This window comes from Argiope bruennichi, chromosome 1, assembly GCF_947563725.1.
Source record: "Argiope bruennichi chromosome 1, qqArgBrue1.1, whole genome shotgun sequence".
NCBI classification, from domain to species: Eukaryota; Metazoa; Arthropoda; class Arachnida; order Araneae; family Araneidae; genus Argiope; species Argiope bruennichi.
In genome coordinates, this window is record NC_079151.1 from 109,057,633 (window position 1) to 109,077,691 (window position 20,059).

The window sequence follows — 20,059 nt, forward strand, 5'->3', positions numbered from 1 at the left end:
GAGTTGACAATTTAAACTGATTTATTATTATTAATGAGATATATTTCAAAAGTCATGTTTTAAATTTTATTTAATTCTTTTATATTTTTAATTTCTTTATAATTTTAGAAAAGTGAAATTATTTTTTCAAAAAAAAAATTCATAAATATTTTTCAAAACCTTTTCAAAAATATGCTTACAAACCATTAATTTAGTAAAAAAATAAGCTTGCTTCAGCTAGATGGCAATTTCAATTGTTTTACTGATTGAAAATATATATAATAAATTAATAGAAAAAAGTATATTAAAGTGTATATGAGTACTATAAATGGGAAGTATTACAAGAAATAATGATCCTATTTATGTCATTAATTTAGGGTAAATACTTTATTGATATGTCAGTGGTTATTACATGGTATTTGTTAAAATTTAAATTCATTGGTGGCAGTAACAATATTAGCTCAAAATGAAAAGAAAATGCTGGAAAGTATATAGAAACAATTTTCATTCATTATACATTTGCTCCTGTATATATGAGGAGAAATATGCTTTCTTTTATCTTGATTTTAATGTTGACATGGATACAGATAAATTTTACACTCAAGGTTTTGGAGATCTTCCCACTCCCCTGGTATTTTTATTATGTGTTTTAATATAACAATTAGTCATATTTTGTAAAATGAAATCTAAAATAAATCTCTGTAAAATTTGTAGAATATATATTATGCCATTTTACTGCACAAATAAAATTTAGAAACCAGAGAAAATTACCCTCACTTTTTCCCTGAATAGATTTTACCAATAATATAGAAGCATTCTAACAAGTACTATATTTGCTGTTGTTTGAAAACAAATATAACCTTTTTCCCTGAATAGATTTTATCAATAATATAGAAGCATTCTAACAAGTACTATATTTGCTGTTGTTTGAAAACAAATATAACCTTTTTCCCTAGCTTTTTGTCATGACCTTTAGAAGAAGCTATCCTTAGGAATGGAGATTGTTCTTTATGGCATTATATTTTGATGCATCTTTTGGGGCACCTTATAAAATGACATTGGATTTTACTCTTATCTCTCACTTTCTACTAGGATCCAACAATGATCAACTTTATCTCTCTTAAAGAGACATAGAGGTGTCAAATTATCGAATTTCCATTTGCACAATTTGATCAAAAGACAGTTTTTGGAAGGATATTTTTGAAGGAATCCTTCATTGATGACCACATCTTTATTCGTCTTGTGCTAATGGAATTATAATTTTGTAACAAATTATTTCTTATTTTGTACATTTCCTGAAAGTTTGGCCATCAGCCTGTCATGATTAAGCTGTAAAAGTGTATGCATTAAATTCTTGCACATTTAATTAGGATTTTTTGAAAATATAAGAATTTAAAATTAAGTTTAATCTCAGTAATAAACTCTGATAGTACCCTCAATATCATCTGATAATGTTTACCTGGGCAGGAACAAATATTTTCTAGTTACACCACAGAGCTGAAATAAAAAAGGTGCGAGACCTATTGGTTAAAACCAATCCTACTAGAGATAAGGCAAAGTTACACATTGTCTTTTTAAAAATATCTTTAATATTGACCTGTTTGCTCTCTACCACTGCATAGTTTCAAAACTCATTAAAAAAATAAGACTTCAGTGGCTTCGTGACTAAGTCTTGGCTTTTGAATAAAAATGTAGTATCTTCAAGGACTATTTCTATCACGGATGTGAGGAGTATGTAGGCCGTGTGCATGTAAAATCTGCTAGATGTTGAATATCATATGTATTAAATATGGTGTTGTAGAGTAAGAATTACAAGGGGCAGATTCAGATACTTTCCCTGCCACTTAACTTTGATCAAAAATGTAAGATTTGATCTTAAATAATCTTTGTGTAATTTCAAAATGGAATGTTAGACTTATGTCAAATTTATCAAAAATTAGTTTCTGTATGAATATACTGTAGATATATCACATACGATCCGGCAAAAATCCCAATTTCAATTCGCATTTCATTTCTGTTATTTGTTTTGGTTATTCGTGTGTACTGATTTTCAGATTGTATGATACGCACACATATAGATAATTTTCAAAGCAAATATTACAATTGCAATAGATCTGCTATAATTGCAACGTACTTTTTATTTCACAAATATCATCAATCATAAAGTATGGCTTAGTTGCAAGATTTCGAAATACAAATTGTGTTGGAAAAAAAAATTGGTATAAGAAAATGTATTATTTCTATGAAAAAATAAATTCACTCTATTCTGAAGTATGGTGTACATCTTAAAACAGTTTCAAAATTATATTGTTGCTTCTTATGGCACGATTTTAAGTCGAGAGAGCATGTCTTGTTTCAGTAGTGCCATCTAGGGCCAAGAGTACGACTTACCTACTCATGCGTCACAACCCTTGTTGCGGGGCGGACTTCATTCATGCATTTCATTCACTCATCCACAGATCGTAATTTAGACCTGAATCAGAGAACGATCACGTCTGAACCACTCTCCCCAGTAGTATTGTCCTGACATGGAGGAATTTGTGACTACGACAGATTTATACATTAACCAGCGACCACATACACGGTGAGTCTTCGGTCGGCTGGGTTCGAATTCACAACCCAAGGGATGCGAATCCAATGCCCTACCAACCAGGCTATCCCGGCTCTTTGAAAATTATGGAAGCTGGCAAATATCTTGGTAGCCTAGCAATACAGTCGTAACAGTTTTTGAAAAATGGAGATTTTAGCTGGCAAACATTCTACTTTGACGAGTGGAGAAATTTTATTGCAATAAATATACTATCGTACTATATGTAAAATAAATCGGCTATTATGAGAAAATGAATAATTTTAAAAAGATTAGTGTTGGTTTCCAAAGAAGAAATAACCAAATCAAAGCAACTAATTGACAGTGAGCTCAGTGGTGTTCTGGAAAGGTTATTACCTATGCAGAAATCATATTCAGCAAACAATTTTGATCTAGAATTCTTCAATTCCATACAATGTTTACAATATGAAATGCTATCGTGGAACAACTAAATGTATCCGTTCAAAATGCATGTTGTTGTTTCTAATGGCACTTGACATAGACAAGCCTACTGACTTTAGAATTTTTTTTAAGCCAAGGGTACGTCTCTTTTTTTCAGTAGCGCCATCTAGGGCCAAGAGTGCGACTTAGCTACACGCACGTCACAACCCTTTTTACGGGGTGGACTTCATTCATGCATTTTTTTCACTCATCCACAGACCGTAATTTAGACCTGAATCAGAGAATGATCACCCCTGATCTAGTACCCCAGTGGTATTACTCTCGACATGGAGAATTGTGTGACCACGACAGATTTATACGCGCGCCAGCCACCACACACCCGGGGAGTCTTCGGCCGGCGGGGTTCGAACTCGCAAGCCAAGGGTCAGGAATCCAACGTCCTACCAATCGGGCTATCCCGGCCCTTCAAAATGCATGTAATGAATTAGACAAATTTGCTGCTGATAATGTTTATCAAACTTTACAAATGTGCATGAAAAATAAAATCATAATAAAATTCCGCTTGTTGATACAGTAAAACTCCGCTGGAAAGGACGGTTATCAACAAATATTATAATGTTTCAACAAATATAAAATCACATACCGAATTTCATACATTTTAGTCACATTGTTTTAGAATTAACGTATTTACATGTTTATGAAAGTACATGTGAACTGACGATCCAAGCCTTGTCGCATTTGGTTCTAAATTTAATAAATATCTACACTTTAAATATGTGTGCCAAATTTTATTCGTTTTGTTCTCTTCTTTTTGTAGTTATTTTACTAGCTTATATTCGGACAGCCAGATTTCCACTGCATGGATTTCGCTCAAAATTATGTAGTCATCTGCAAATTTGGTATAAAGATGATATACCAAATTTCATACGCCTAGGTCAAAGCGTTGTTGAGTTATCGTATCCACAAACAGACGGATATAATGCCAAAAATATGTTTTTCGAGTTCAGTGAGTTCTGAAAGGCAGAGATTCGTCACGATCTCGAATTATATATATTTTTCGCAGAGTTACAATGCTCTCTTACATTTCATATATAAGAAAGTAAAAATCAGTTCACATTATAGAAATCACATTCTTTGACTAATGAAGTTATGCAAAATGGGATAAGGTCCAAAGTTTTAGCAAATGATACTACTTTGACATAGCACTCATTTTTTTCCATACTAACAACATCAAGTGCCACTTCAGACATTTTTAACAATAGATTATGTTGATATTCTGAATTTTAGCTGTTTTTATTGTTTTCCAAATATTTAATCGCATGGTTTTTCTCCCATATATGAAAACTTAAGAAAAAAGATATTAGTGAATATCTGTGTAGATTACCAGATAAATAAAAAAGTGGAGTTAAAGTCCCGCGAAAGTTAGAAGACGATGAACCACTTATTGACGTTTCTCATAGCGCTGTGATATAATGGGACTAGTCTCCATTAGGAAGGTTAATATACACCATAAACAAAATATTATGTAAGAAATTTAAAGTAAGAGCGGCTTTCATTTGACGGAATCATGGATATGAAGTTATATCTAATAATTTAACTCAAATTAAATGTAATCAATATTCTCGGTGAACCAGCCGGTCGCCAAATAAAATTTGGGAAAAGGATTAATATAATTTGCTTAAATTTTCGTAGAATACATTCTCAAAATCTGACTGTGCCTTTTTGAAAATTTTGAACACTTAATTTATTTCATTGCATTTACCATAAATGTACTTATAATCTCTTGCAGGAAAAGTTTGTGGGATATTGCTGTAGAACAGCATAGAGAGAATGAAAGAGGTAATATTTTTATTTATCTTCTATTGATATCTATACTAATAATAAAGAGGAAGGTGTGTGTGTTAAAGCTCTTCAGGCCAGACTGTTTAACCGATATCTACTAAATTTGGCACATGTATACCTTGGAAGTCACAAATGTGCACTTCGGTGGGTTTTTTTTTTTTTTTAAATTTTAATTAATTAAAATTAGGTCGAATTTTGACGTTTTCCTGCAATAACTGCCGAAAATGTTACCGCAAAAAGTAAATTTTACATTGTTTCAATACTTTTTTTTTAAATTTCATGATACCAATTTAATAGTCATATGAATTTTTGCTGAATGTTGACAATTTTTTAAAAATATTTTTTGTCCTGAATTCTGACAAGAGATTACATTGTTGCTCTGAAGTTCAAACTGTTTTCATTGTTTCGTCAGCTATCTAATCGCTTAAATTTTTTTTTCAATGTTGAAAGCTAAAGAATAAAGTTTCTGTTTAATATCTATGGCGCAGGAAAAAGTGACATCACAATATCGTGAAGTGTAGAAGATAGATGAATCAGATATTCACGTTTTTAATAGCACCATGATTTCATGGGACTGATCTCCATTAGAAAGGAGGAATAAGTAATAAAACATCCATAACTCGTTTTGTAATTCACACAGGGTAAAAAGTAAGACCGTTTTAGAAAGCTTAGAAAACAAGACATTTAATTACAAAATTAAATTAAATTATAATTTTTTTTAAATTTGCAAAATTAAATTATAAAATTTTTTTATAATTTCATTGAAAACGGCAGTTTTAAATCAGTCGCATATCTTATTATGATATGTATGAAAATTATGATGTCATTATTGTATGAAAATATTATAGGACATTTTGGGGGAGGGATATTAATTTGTTTCTGTTTTATATTACTTTAAAAAAATATTCTTCCTAGTGATAATAAATTTGTATGGCCACCTGCTATACTCTGTAAGCAGAATATTGTTATGGGTATTTATTTGAGCAATAGTAATGGGCAAACAATGGTATAAATTAAATCACACTTTTATTATGCCATTTTATTTGTCTGATTATCAAATATTTTTGCAATTCTCTATAGAAAATAAAGATAAGAAGGACTCTGTTCTGTTGCTTATTGGCAGTAAAAAAGGAGTAAGTTTATTTTGCTTTTTTGCTTTGTCTTTTGTATGGTGCAAAATAAAAAAAATATATATATAGTGAATCATTAATTTTTTTAGATTATTATGTTTTATTTTATAAATTTTATGGAAGAAATTCTGTTTTTAGGGAAAATCATCCATATGTTATAAATTCTTAGAAAGGACAGAGACACCAAAGAGCAGTTTAGCCTTAGAATACTTATTTGGGCGTAGAAACAAAGGAATTGAATCTGTAAGTCTATCCATCTCTCTCTCTCTCTGCGTGTGTGCGTGTGCGTTAGGTTGTTTGAAAAGTATTTTCGTTTTTTTTTTAATGACAATTAAAGACGATTTTTTTACAGTGAATAAATATTTTATTGAATTATATATTTCCCATTCTATTCTAATATCTTTTCCCTTTTGTAGCATTTTTCCACGCTCATAAAATGTGTGCTCTGTTTCAGGGGATTTTTGACCTTATCCTTTAAAGTAAAGATTTTACAGTCTAAAAATTTTTGTAGAGACCGGAACAAATCACAATTAAAAGGTGCCCAGATTTTGAAAATATGGCGGATGTATATTCAATCCAAGCTGTAAAGGCTTTTAGCGAGTTACCAACCTTGGATAAGGTTTCGCCTTATCTTGGTGGAACACTACATCTTTTTTGTTATCAATTCTTACCTTTTCTACTTAAGAGAATCATTCAATTTGTCCAGCTAATAAGAGCACACTTCAAATTTGATCGTCAGGTAGAAGCTCAAAAAACAACGATTGATTAGAAATTCCACCAAACAGATCGAATCACTTTTCTTTTTATGAATATTGGCTCTTTTGAAGTGCTTTGAACCGGTTCATCTTTTTTATTCTCTTGCATTTAACATTTTTGTAGACAACGCATTTTTTGACCCCAGTAATCATGTGCTACAAAAAAGGGATCATTTTCTTGAAGTTTAAAAAGCAAATCACAGACGTCAACGCGACGGCACAAATTTCTTTCCGTGAGAACACGAGGAATCCATATTTGAGCTTTGTGATTAAACTTAGACATTTTAAATGATCATAAATGGTCGAATTCGATAAATTTAATCACTCAGCAATCTCAGGGATTGTTATTCGCCGGGTTGCATCAATTAATGCATTTCTTATGTCTTCATCTGCTTCAACTGATCTTACAGAACGTTGTGTATGTTCAACATCAAAATTCGAATCGAAATTGGGCAAAACAATTTGGGCACTGGTGTTCTGTCAATACGTCTTCTCCATACACATTTAGTAATTTTTATTTTGTTTGAACTGCATTTTTATCTTTTCGGTAGTAAAAAAGTAAAATATTCCAAAAATGCTGTTTTTTACTTTCCATATTTGAAAGGACACCCACCAAAAATTACTAAAAACTGCTAGCATAGACTTTTTCACAAGCAAGCCTTGCTATATCAGTTGTTATAATATATAATAATTATTCTGCTTAAGTGTGAAGTTGGCCGTGAAAAAAAAATATAATTAAGTCCTCTGGTAAGAAAAAATGAAATTACTTTCCGACAACTTAATATTATTTCCTTTTAGCCAGAATTTTATTTTGTAAGTTACTTACTGTATTCAATTTTTATTTTATAATGGCAATTTTATCCTATAATTATTATTTCATAAATTTAGTCCATAGTGTTATTAGATTCGTTTTAATATAACATTTAAGATACATATTTGTAAATTAAATGAATGCTCTGTCAGAAACAAAAATTAGCATTATGCACTCTTTTTAATATTGAATTACTGGCAAATTTTAATTTTAAAATTATAAGTGTTTCGATTTATGAGTCCTTGTTTGAACTAATTCAAAACATTTTGCTTACTGAATGATTTAAAAATTATTTTAAACTTTAACTTTAAAGAAAATCAAAATAAATTATTTAAATTACGAAATACAAGATGTTGTATGTTATGTGTCTCAAAGCAGTAATTTTCAATTAAATAAACTTTGAAATTTTTGTTTATTATTAAAAATAACCTTGCAATACAACTTTTTTTACTGAAACGCATTCAGTTTAGGATTTGAAGTTAAATTAATCGTTTTGCGATAGTTATAATGTATAAAGATAAATTAAAGTATGCATGGAATGAATAATAATAAAAATGCAATATATTATTTTTTAGTTACCTGCAAACATTTGTGTGCATATAATTTTATTGATTACATATGATCATTTATTACAATATTTTATTTAATTCTTAAAAATTTATTTATAATTTTTGACTTGATTTTAGGGAAAAGAAATCTGCCATATTTGGGAGTTAGGTGGAGGTACACTTTTCATGGATCTTCTTGAAATTCCTATTACGCCTGAAAATTTATGGTAAAATTTCATAAAAATTTTTTGTGACTTTTCTGTTTTCTAATAAAGCATACATACAGGGTAACCACAAAAACAGTTCCTAGTTTTGAAAAGAAAAATCTATTAGAAAACTTCCATTCTACTGAGATATTTGTATGTTGCAAAGATTTTTGTGCTGTTGATTGGAATTATCAATTTGCATGCTATCTGTAATATAGAAAAGATCTATAATATTGTTCCAAACACACCTGTTGGATTTCATGGTATGAATCTAATATATAAAAATGAATTTTTATTTGTTCGTATTTTATGCGCTGCCGTACCGTTTATCCGATTGTTATAAATCTTTGTCAACTTATTGCGTGCACTTGCGCGATGGTTATAGGCGTAGTACAGTTATTATATCTAATGTATATAAATGAATTTTTGTTTGATTGTATTTAATGCGCTGCCGTACCGTTCATCCTATTGTTATAAATCTTTGTCAACTTATTGCGTAAAACTTGCGCGATGGTTATAGGCGTAGTACAGTTATTATATCTAATGTATATAAATGAATTTTTGTTTGATTGTATTTAATGCGCTGCCGTACCGTTCATCCGATTGTTATAAATCTTTGTCAACTTATTGCGTAAAACTTGCGCGATGGTTATAGGCGTAGTACAGTTATTATATCTAATGTATATAAATGAATTTTTGTTTGATTGTATTTAATGCGCTGCCGTACCGTTCATCCGATTGTTATAAATCTTTGTCAACTTATTGCGTAAAACTTGCGCGATGGTTATAGGCGTAGTACAGTTATTATATCTAATGTATATAAATGAATTTTTGTTTGATTGTATTTAATGCGCTGCCGTACCGTTCATCCGATTGTTATAAATCTTTGTCAACTTATTGCGTGCACTTGCGCGATGGTTATAGGCGTAGTACAGTTATTATATCTAATGTATATAAATGAATTTTTGTTTGATTGTATTTAATGCGCTGCCGTACCGTTTATCCGATTGTTATAAATCTTTGTCAACTTATTGCGTAAAACTTGCGCGATGGTTATAGGCGTAGTACAGTTATTATATCTAATGTATATAAATGAATTTTTGTTTGATTGTATTTAATGCGCTGCCGTACCGTTCATCCGATTGTTATAAATCTTTGTCAACTTATTGCGTAAAACTTGCGCGATGGTTATAGGCGTAGTACAGTTATTATATCTAATGTATATAAATGAATTTTTGTTTGATTGTATTTAATGCGCTGCCGTACCGTTCATCCTATTGTTATAAATCTTTGTCAACTTATTGCGTAAAACTTGCGCGATGGTTATAGGCGTAGTACAGTTATTATATCTAATGTATATAAATGAATTTTTGTTTGATTGTATTTAATGCGCTGCCGTACCGTTCATCCGATTGTTATAAATCTTTGTCAACTTATTGCGTAAAACTTGCGCGATGGTTATAGGCGTAGTACAGTTATTATATCTAATGTATAAAAATGAATTTTTATTTGTTCGTATTTTATGCGCTGCCGTACCGTTTATCCGATTGTTATAAATCTTTGTCAACTTATTGCGTGCACTTGCGCGATGGTTATAGGCGTAGTACAGTTATTATATCTAATGTATATAAATGAATTTTTGTTTGATTGTATTTAATGCGCTGCCGTACCGTTCATCCTATTGTTATAAATCTTTGTCAACTTATTGCGTAAAACTTGCGCGATGGTTATAGGCGTAGTACAGTTATTATATCTAATGTATATAAATGAATTTTTGTTTGATTGTATTTAATGCGCTGCCGTACCGTTCATCCTATTGTTATAAATCTTTGTCAACTTATTGCTTGCACTTGCGCGAAGGTATAGGTGTAGTATTATATCTAAAGTCAGAAAAATAGAATAAATATTACTTATACTTTTCCTTTATATATTATTCAATTTCAATGAATGTATTCATTATCGACAAGAAAATAAATATTATTCTTTCTATCATTCCTAATTAAACAGGATTGTTATTTCAAATTTCAAACTTCATTTCCAAAATCATTTCTTCTGTGGCTGCAACGCACCGGGTTCTAACTAGTAAGTAAATAAAACTTTTGGTGCAATGTCAGTATGTTTTGTCTGCGAACATAATAACTCAAAGACTAAAAGAGCTAGACAAATGAAATTGGGTATGTTTTTTACCAATACAGTTTCTCTTTCAAATTTTACACAAAATTCATTGATAAAAAGTCAATTTTTCCATTCATCCAAATGCACAGGATTATGATGACTCACAAGAAAGATATGAACTTTTTTTTTAATTAAATAATATTTATATATAAATGTTTTCAAAATATATTAGGAGCAATTGATTTTATGACATCGTGGAATTAGTGACTGTTCTTGGGGTCATTCTGTATGAATGAACAGTTTAATGTGTGCACATTATTTTATATAGTTGTATAATATTTTATATACTTTCTATTTTTAAAATATATAGTCTAATAATTATAAGTATTGTTTAACATCTCCACAATGTTTTTCATTATTCTGAATGTTGTATAATATCATGAAGATGTTGTAAAAACATTGTAGAGCATTTTGTATGATTAAGATATGTAAACTGATGAGTTACAGAGCATCAGCTATTAATCTTCAGACACAAATTATAGAACTATTCCAAAAAGATAATCTGATGTGTTAATATAGTCTGTAAATATATCTGGCTGTAACATTATACCATATTAGCTTTTATTTATTGTGAATTTCAGTTTATTTAAACTTTAGATCTTAATCATTTATTTCAAATTAACTGTCTTTGATTGCCACCTGGTTCGCTCATTTTATTATTTACAAAATTAGAAAGGCAATGACAAATAGTTGTCCCAATGTGATAATCATTTGCCAATGTCCCATTAGGGTTACATATTTTTAAGGTAGACTGACCTGCTATTACGCGCAATAGTTGTCCTCGTGTGAATGCTGCTTTACACCATTCTATTCATTCTGCTATGCATTTCCTTAATCTTTGATCTATATCTCTATACATTCAATTATATCATTGGAAAGAGTACTATTTAAAAATGACCAGGCTTTAAAAATTTTTCACCACTTCTTGATTCAGAAGTTAAACGAAATTTCAAATAATGTATTAATACCATAATTAATACTGAACTCTATTCAAAAGGAATATAAGCAACATCTCCAACGATGGATAAAAATCTAATCCAAGTCGAGACAATACCACTAGGGGTACTGGATCAGAGGTAATCCTTCTCTGATTCAGATCTAAATTTTGATCTGTGAATAAAATGCATGAATGAAGGCTACCCCGTAAAAAGGGCTGTGATGTGTGGGTAGCTAAGACGTACTCTTAACCCTAGATGGTGCTACTGAAAAACAAGAGACGCTCTCTCGGCTTAAAATCACTGACTTCGTCAGCGGGCTTGTCTTTAACAAGTGCCATTAGAAACAACAACAACAAAGCTTCTTCTTCTTCTTTTCTTTTTTTTTGTATTACTAAGAATTTTTTTAATGCACAGAGATTTCTAGAAGAGAAAATTGTGATCAAATCCCTAAGAATTGAGATAAGACATTTTATTTTATGAAATTTTTATCAAATTGTAGGCTTTGCATATCTTAGAAAACATTATAATAGAATGAAATTCTGATAACTATTTCTAAAATATGTTGTCAGTTTTTCCCAGCGGGCAAGATTGCCTTGTGAACTCAAGTGAACTCATCGCTATCAAAGAAGCTTTGACCATGTACCTTGCATAGACAACGCAGATTCCTTCAGATGGGATCGTCATCTTCTCAGAATGCAAATCCGCTTTAGAGACTATTCAGGGTGGAAAGAGAGGGATTTCCCAGAATATTAATGCTCTTCTGTTATCTATCGTGGAAACGAAGAAGCCGTGCTCCTTGCAATGGATCCCATTGGGCAGACTCTATGAAGAGGAAGACGCTGTTCAGATGTACAGCTTGACCCGGAGCATATTTTTAGTTGCTGTTCTATTATTTCAGCCCTCTTCGAAATAGATATTGACTGCACCAGGGATATTCTTTTTTCCGATAAAGCTGAGTTCTGCATGCTTTCGGCCAAAATCTAATTCACTCCCTCTCTCCCCCCTTTTTTTTTTTTTTTTTTTTTTTCCTTCTTATCTTTTATTGCACTTTTCACATGACAACAATAACAATGTTGTCAGTTTTAAAATAAGAAATAATTTTTTTAAATAAAGATAATTTCATTTTTTTATTATTGTTGTTGCTGCTGTATTTAGTAAATAATTTATTAACTTACCTAGTATTTGCGCATTTAAAATAACTATAATTAAGCTCATAAATAGGTAATGACATATGAGCGGTATGTGATGAGCTAGGATAGAACCTGGGACCTTTTGGTTAGCAGTCCAGTAACTTAACAATTATACCAAAACAGCTGTTCGGGTAGAAGAGCTGTTACTGGCTTATATACTATTCACCACAGTATTATAATGTAATTTCTTTCCAAATTCATCCTTAATTGATATGTTTTATCTAGGAATTTGTCTGTTGTTCTTGTGCTGGATCTATCTAAAGCTGAGGAATTATGGTACACAATGCAAACTTTGTTAGATGCAGTCAAGAAGCAAATTGATCGAGCGCTTGAGTCATCCAAAGATCCAAAAGCAAAAGATAAATTACTTGAAATTGCTAAAAGTAGAATTCCTAATGGACATGAGGTAGTGACTGAATCAGTGTTTTTAAATCAATCATATCACTATTATTTCTGTTTTAGCTTTGAAACTTTTATATTAAAAGTCATTCTTTATCATGAATTTCCTTTATATACTTGCTTCCTAATTCATAGGATTTAAAATTAAAGTGATTGATTTCCGGAGATCTTTCAGTTAAAGATCAATATATGTAAATATTTAATATAGTAATTTTTTTAGCATTCTTATTGTTATAAGACAGAAAAAAAATTATAAACACTTAAAGCAAAATTATTGATTAAATCTTATTAAAACTATTAATTAAAACTTATTAAAAATATTTATTAATATCGCAGAACACGTAAATAAATAAATCGTATATTAGTTTAATTTCATTTGCAAGTTTAGGAATACTTGGAAGTTGAAATATAAATTCTGATTATTTTCTGATTTATGTTTTTTTTCACCCAAATAAATATTTTAGGAAAATGATAAAATTTTCAGAACTTTTATGAGATTAAAAAAAAAAAATCTTTCATAAGTTAATCTACACTTATGTCCATAAATTAAGGATAATGCAAGTTCAGGAAAAGAAAGAGTCAGAATCAAAACAAATGTGACATATTTGTAAAGCCTATTTATTAAATAAAAGGTAATGAGCAAAAAAGATACTATATGTTTGATATCATTAATAAAAATTGTGATTTTTTTTTTTTTTTTTTTTTTGCTTCCTGGAGCAAATTACAAGAAAAAAAACAATATTACATGGTGGTACGATGGTTAATAGTATGCCTCCCAGACGATGCAATACAGTCCGTACAACGCCTAGGCATGTTGAGTATCAAATTATCGATCTGATCTTGGGGAATATTACACCACTCATCAAGCAGTGCTCTCCGAAGTTCCGGTAGACATGTAGGAGGTGGTTGACGGACTGCAACTCGTTGGGCAAGCATGTCCCACACATGCTCTACTGGATTTAAGTCTGGTGAGAATGCTGGCCAGTACATACGGGTGATATCCTCCGATCGTAGGCATTCGTTTACAATGTTTGCACGGTGAGGACGGGCGTTGTCATCCATAAACACGAATTCTGCGCCCATGGCGCCCCGAAACAAACGTACATGTTGTTCCAGAATGATGTCCCAATAGATTTGCCCTGTTATGGCTCCAATTTGAACCTGTAGGTCAGTTCTGGAACCCAGAATAATTCCTCCCCAAACGAGTAATCCTGCACCACCGTAACGGTGTCGTTCAATGATGTTCTCTTGATGGTAACGAGTACCTGGCGCTCTCCATATGAAAATCCAACGGAAATCAGACTGCAAGCTAAACTTGGACTCGTGGGAAAACATCACACAAGCCCACTGTTGTGGTGGTGTGGTGTCCACAATTCATGCTCTCTACTCCAGGCTAATCGCAGGCAACAGTGAGTTTAAGTAAGTGGAACACATCTGACAGGCCTACGAGCATATAGACCAATCTGCCCTAAGCGTCTGTACACGGTCTGCCTTGAAACTGTCGTACCAGTGGCTGAAGAGAGCTGATGAGACAGATCTGATGCTGTGCTCCGTCTGTTTCTTTTGGCAGTAACTGCCAAATATCGGTCCTCATTCGACGTTTTAACTCAGGGGGCGACCTGAGCTGTAAGTCTACTCACATGACCATCATCTTGGAATCGTTGCCAAAGCCTGGAGATGACACTCTGGGCAATTCCAAGTTCCTCGGAGACGTCCAGGTGCGTACGCCCACATTCTAAACGGCCGATAATTCTACCACGTAAAAAATCATTCAAATGTGCCATTTGTGTCATAACTATGCGGTTATTGCATTGAAAGGATTATAAAGCGCTTGCGAACAATTTTACTTCTTTGCCTGTATTCCGTATACATTACTCTCTTACACTCTCGTCATTGAGACGTACTATCGGTGTCATCTGGTGGCTCTCTGCAATTTGCATATGATTTTTGAAGATGTGTGTAGTTCTTTTACGGATGACTACACACATTTTTAGGGTTGGATTTCCGCGTAACTCTGAATTATCCTTAATTTATGGACATGAGTGTATATGTCTGAATGGGTGCTCTATAATATTTTCAAAGCTGTGATATGAAGTTAATGATAATTAAACTATAGAATGCAATTATTAATTCTTTTTTTTCTGCTTATGTTTGACAATTTTAAAATTAGCTTTTTTTTTTTTTTTTTTTTTTTTTTGAAAAATTTGCCATGTTTTTTTTTCCTGCGAAGGAAAAAATAGGAAAATCTATACTCATTATTTAAGCATATACATGATGATAATAATTTTGTTAATGCTGTTGTATTTTTTCATTTGATTTACTTTCTATATTTTAATAATAGGATTTCTCAGCCATTGAACCATTTCCAGTTCCACTTTTAATTATAGGATCAAAGTATGATCTCTTTCAGGTAAATTTCAACATATTTCTTTAAAATTTTAATGAATTAAATATGCATTGCTTCTAAACTTGCAAATATAGTTATTTTAACTTTAAATTTACATAGAAAATATCTGGTTTTCTTATAAGTTTTGTAGTTACTTACTTGGTTAAAAATTGTAAGTCAACATTGAATTATGATCTTTCTGTCCTTACTTTTATAGCAATCTAACATACACTACTGGTCAAAAATATTGCGGGTTTTTTTTTGTTTTTTTTTTCAAGAAAAAGCTCTCAAAAAGTAATATTTTTTCATTTAAAGTAATATATTGTTTATGTCAATACCTTAAATTAGTCTAATGGCGAGATATAATTAAGTTATTGAACAAAATAAGTTATTTAATTTCAAAAAGAATAAAATACAAACAAAATGTGCAAGTTATCAGTATTGTAATCCCTTTCGGTTCCCCGGAATAATATGAAGTAAAGAAAAAATTTCAACTTCTTTGGATCAGAAAAAAATAAAACAGTTCAAGTTAACTGAAAAGCATTTAATATTTAGTTGGGCCGCCTCTGGCCCTAACACAGGAACCACTGTGTTAGGCATGGAATCTACAAGGTTTAATACTTCTTTCGGTATTTCATGATGTCAAACTTTAATTATTGTTTCTTGAAATTCTGGTTTTCTTCTGAAATGATTCCCAGTTATTTTCTTTCCCATTATACTCCATAAATTCTCGATGAGGTTTAAATCTGGTGTGTTTCCTAGCTATGCGAGAACATTAATATCATGTTTTGCAAATTCAGCCTTAACCTAAAATAATGAATGTTTCGATATAGAGGTTAGAATTTAACTGAAATGAAATTTAAAATTAATAGTAAAGTTTGTCTTATCTTTTTCGATGTATGGATGAGTGCTAGATCTTGCTGAAATATCCATTTCTACCTTAGGAACATGTTACGTGCACTACGATGCAACTGATCCTTCAGCACACCAACATACTTGTCACTATTCATGGTTCCCTGCACAAAATAAAGTCGTCCATTTGACTGATATGACATGCATCCCCACACCATTACGCTTTCTGGGTGTTTTGATGTTCAAGCCAGGCATTCTGGCTTCATTCTCCTTTGCTATACGCCAAAGGTGGCCAGGCTTGTCAGATATTAAAAAGCGACTTCCGTAGTTGAATATAACATGTTTCCATTGCGAAATACTCCAATAGTTTTTTTAGCATTGCTTTCGTCAGTACTGTTTTTTTTTTCTTTTTTTTTTTTTTTCCTCTAGATACTTGCGCCTTGTACCGAGGTTCACGGAATCTCTTGCGAACTGTTCTGGGATTGGCAGTGACAAATGTGGACTCATTCCATTCTCATGCAAGTGTAGCAGAGTTTGCAAATCTATTTTTATTGCATAATCGTATCAATGTAGCATCAGCACCTTCTAGGGTTTTTAGCTTCGGTTTTGAATCTTTTTATGAGACGTGAAACAGTCGACTCACTGTAATCGCATTGATGAGCAATCCTAAAATTTGAAATGTATTCTTGATGCATTAAAATAACAACCTGGTGCTTCTCACATTTTAAAAAGAAATCAACAGTTTAAATTGAAAAGCAATGCAAGCGAACGCACTTCGATAGCGCAACAAACGAAATGAAATTCTTCGGAGTCGGAGCTTTTTTATAATAAACTACCTGGATGACACAATCGGTGCAGAATATTACTTCACAATGGATGACGCAATAGCTTGAAACTTCTCCACCACATTTATACTAGAAAATATCAATTTAAATGAAAAAATATTACTTTTGGGGGCTTATTCTTGAAAAAACGTGAAATTCCTCTAACTTTTGACCAGTAGTATAAATAATCAGATATAAAATCTTAAAAAATTTTACAAATGATTAATTTTAGAATGTTCGGAGAATTTTCTAATGTTTCAAAAAAATTTCTCTTATGATTTCAAATTAGATCAAGAGATTTCTAATATGAATTATTTATGTGAAATTAAAGTGATTAGCTGCAGGGTGCAATATTAAAAACAAAACAAAACAATGAAATATATTCAATTGGTTTATTTTTTAATAAAAATTTCGTTCAGTATACAACTTTTAACTATAAAAAAATTTGAATTAAAAAATTAAATCTTTAAAAAAATCTTTTAATTTTTATATATGGTTATAAAACTGTCTAATATTGTTTTTGAATAAATAATGAATCTGTTATCAATTTACAATAAATTAATTTTTTTCCAGGGTGAAGATTTTCAAAAAAGGAAACTTATATGTAAGAGTCTGAGATATACTGCTCATACATATGCTGCTTCACTTATGTTTACTTCAACTAAGTCTGAAACATTGATAACAAAAGCCAGAGTCTCTATTAGTGCTATGGTTTTTGGTACATCTTCTAGGTAATAAATTAAATACTTTCATTTATATAAATCATCATTTGTATAAATTTAGACAAAATATTTTTCAAAAATATTATAATGTAAGAATATGAAAATGATTAAATTTTATTATTAAATATATAAACATAAAAATAAAATAAAAAGCACAATATGAAAAATGTAATTAAAACAATTTTTTTTTAATATTTTGTTTTATTATTGTATTTTTTAGATATACTCCCTGTATTTTCATGTCTTGAGATATGTTTGAATAATGACTTCAAAAAATTTGAAGAGGATAATGGAGTTAGAATATGGGATGCCGAAATTTTATTTTTGATTTTTAAATTTTTTTAGAAAAGTGGACTTTATAAAGAATTTTCCCAAATTAACTAATTACTTTAGAGTTGAAAATCAGATTTCTTAAAAATTTGCTTTTGTTTTTTTCTCTTTGATAATGTACTGATGTTTTTTTCTCCTAGAATCACGAGAAACGATATTACGGCCAAATATTTTCAAAAAGCATCCATAAAAAGATATTTTAAATTTTTCTATCTTAAAATTCGGCCTATGAGATGCATTGGTTCATTATTATTTTACGGATATACCTGCTATAGACTTGTTTGGATATCGCAAACACACGCATACACTCAAACATTTCCTTTTTATAACTAAATGAAGCAGAAAGAGGAAAGAGTCAATGGTTTCAGTTCAAATTAAAACCTAAAAATACAAAACTTGTAACTTAAGCATATCCACTTCCATAATATTTTTGAAATTAATTTCACCTGCAACATCTTACATTAAAAACAAGACAAGACGAAGAAATCTGAAATCAAATTTCACACATGCATAATGTTAAAAAAATCTGCACCCAATATGCATATTTTTTTAGTAAAAGCTTTAATTTTTTTACTTTATTATCATATTGCACTTTATCTATTCTATGTTGTTCCAAGATAGAATGATTACTTTCTTTGTTTTTATTTTCCTTCTTTCTTTTTTAGCAAAACAACTGTATCAGATCACAATAAACCCCTCTATATTTGTGCTGGTGCTGATTCATATGAGTCTATTGGTAATTTTTTATTATTATTATTTTTTTATTTATTATTATTATTATTATTATTATTATTTTGTTAATACAAATAAAGAACTGAAATTTGAAAAAATTTTAGCAACGTTTTCATTTGTTACAGTTTCGAATATTTATTCAGAGAAATTCTAATTGATTTCATCATAATAATTTAAATATTATTCTTGTCAACATTATATATTGATACATTTTCTTCTTCTTCTTTATTTTAAAAAGCTATTATTCTTCTAATATGATGAATAAGCTATTATTTGTTGAGTTTTCTATATAGTGTTTCAGATAATTATAAAAAAAATTACTAGGGATTTCTGTTAATTCACAAGAATTTTTTGTAATCTTGAAAAAAAGAAATTAACATATGAATAACTAATCGGCTGATGTTTATAATAATAATATAATAGTTTGATTGATGTGCTCCTTTTTTTTTTTCAGAAATATTCAATTAAATTTTAGATTTTTTTTTAAAAATTATTTATGTGATTTATTTTGGTTTCTATAAAGTTGCAAATTACTTAAGAAAGATTTACAATAAATACACATATATATTCGTACATTTTATATAAAATCATTCTTTGCCCAATTTAAGGGCTCTGTAAAAATATTTTCTTTATTTTTTTAATAATAATCCTAGTCCTTAATAATAGTTAAGTTTTGTTTTGACAAATTTGGTGCAATTTAATTTTCTCTGGGTTTTGTTGTAGATTATGAATTGTTATTTATTATTAAAAAAAAATCCCCTTTATTTTAATTTTGCAGGTTCTTTCACTACACTAAATGTTGAAAATAAAACTTTGCCTAGGTAAGATATTTCACTTGTTTTATATTTTAATAATTTTGTGAATTCATTATTTTGTATATAACTATGCAAAATTTGCTCGTCAATATGTTATTTCATTTTTTTTACTCATTCAATAATATTCATTTCATTCCAATTCATTCAGAGAATATTCATTTATCAATAAAATGCACTCCTGCGCAAAAAATAATCAACGATTGCAAATCTCGGAATAAAACAAAGACTATTTTATGGATTTGCGTGAAAATTATACAGGAGGTAGGTGTGGCATTACTAGACCACATATCAAACAATAAAGCAAAGAGAAACAAAAATACATATATTACTGTCCTCGCGGCGCCACTAGCTCAAATTGATGGGCAGAGTGTGCAATGGGAACCCCACGCTAATAACGGGTATTATACTATCTAACTGAAATGCAGGCTTGCCAATG

General features: G+C 30.4%; 1 protein-coding gene across 5 annotated transcripts in view; it reads left to right on the forward strand.

Moving 5' to 3' along the window:
• The window catches only part of LOC129965737 (cytoplasmic dynein 2 light intermediate chain 1-like), a 28,720-nt gene that overhangs the window by 4,175 nt on the left and 4,486 nt on the right, over nucleotides 1-20,059 (forward strand). For all 5 annotated transcript variants that reach the window (XM_056079894.1, XM_056079884.1, XM_056079910.1 and 2 more), the window contains 9 exons: nucleotides 4,758-4,807; nucleotides 5,891-5,943; nucleotides 6,079-6,183; nucleotides 8,193-8,281; nucleotides 12,789-12,969; nucleotides 15,304-15,372; nucleotides 17,598-17,755; nucleotides 18,742-18,812; nucleotides 19,587-19,629. In XM_056079894.1, the coding sequence (XP_055935869.1) occupies nucleotides 4,758-4,807; nucleotides 5,891-5,943; nucleotides 6,079-6,183; nucleotides 8,193-8,281; nucleotides 12,789-12,969; nucleotides 15,304-15,372; nucleotides 17,598-17,755; nucleotides 18,742-18,812; nucleotides 19,587-19,629 (819 nt within the window). The remainder of the gene's footprint in view (nucleotides 1-4,757; nucleotides 4,808-5,890; nucleotides 5,944-6,078; nucleotides 6,184-8,192; nucleotides 8,282-12,788; nucleotides 12,970-15,303; nucleotides 15,373-17,597; nucleotides 17,756-18,741; nucleotides 18,813-19,586; nucleotides 19,630-20,059) is intronic.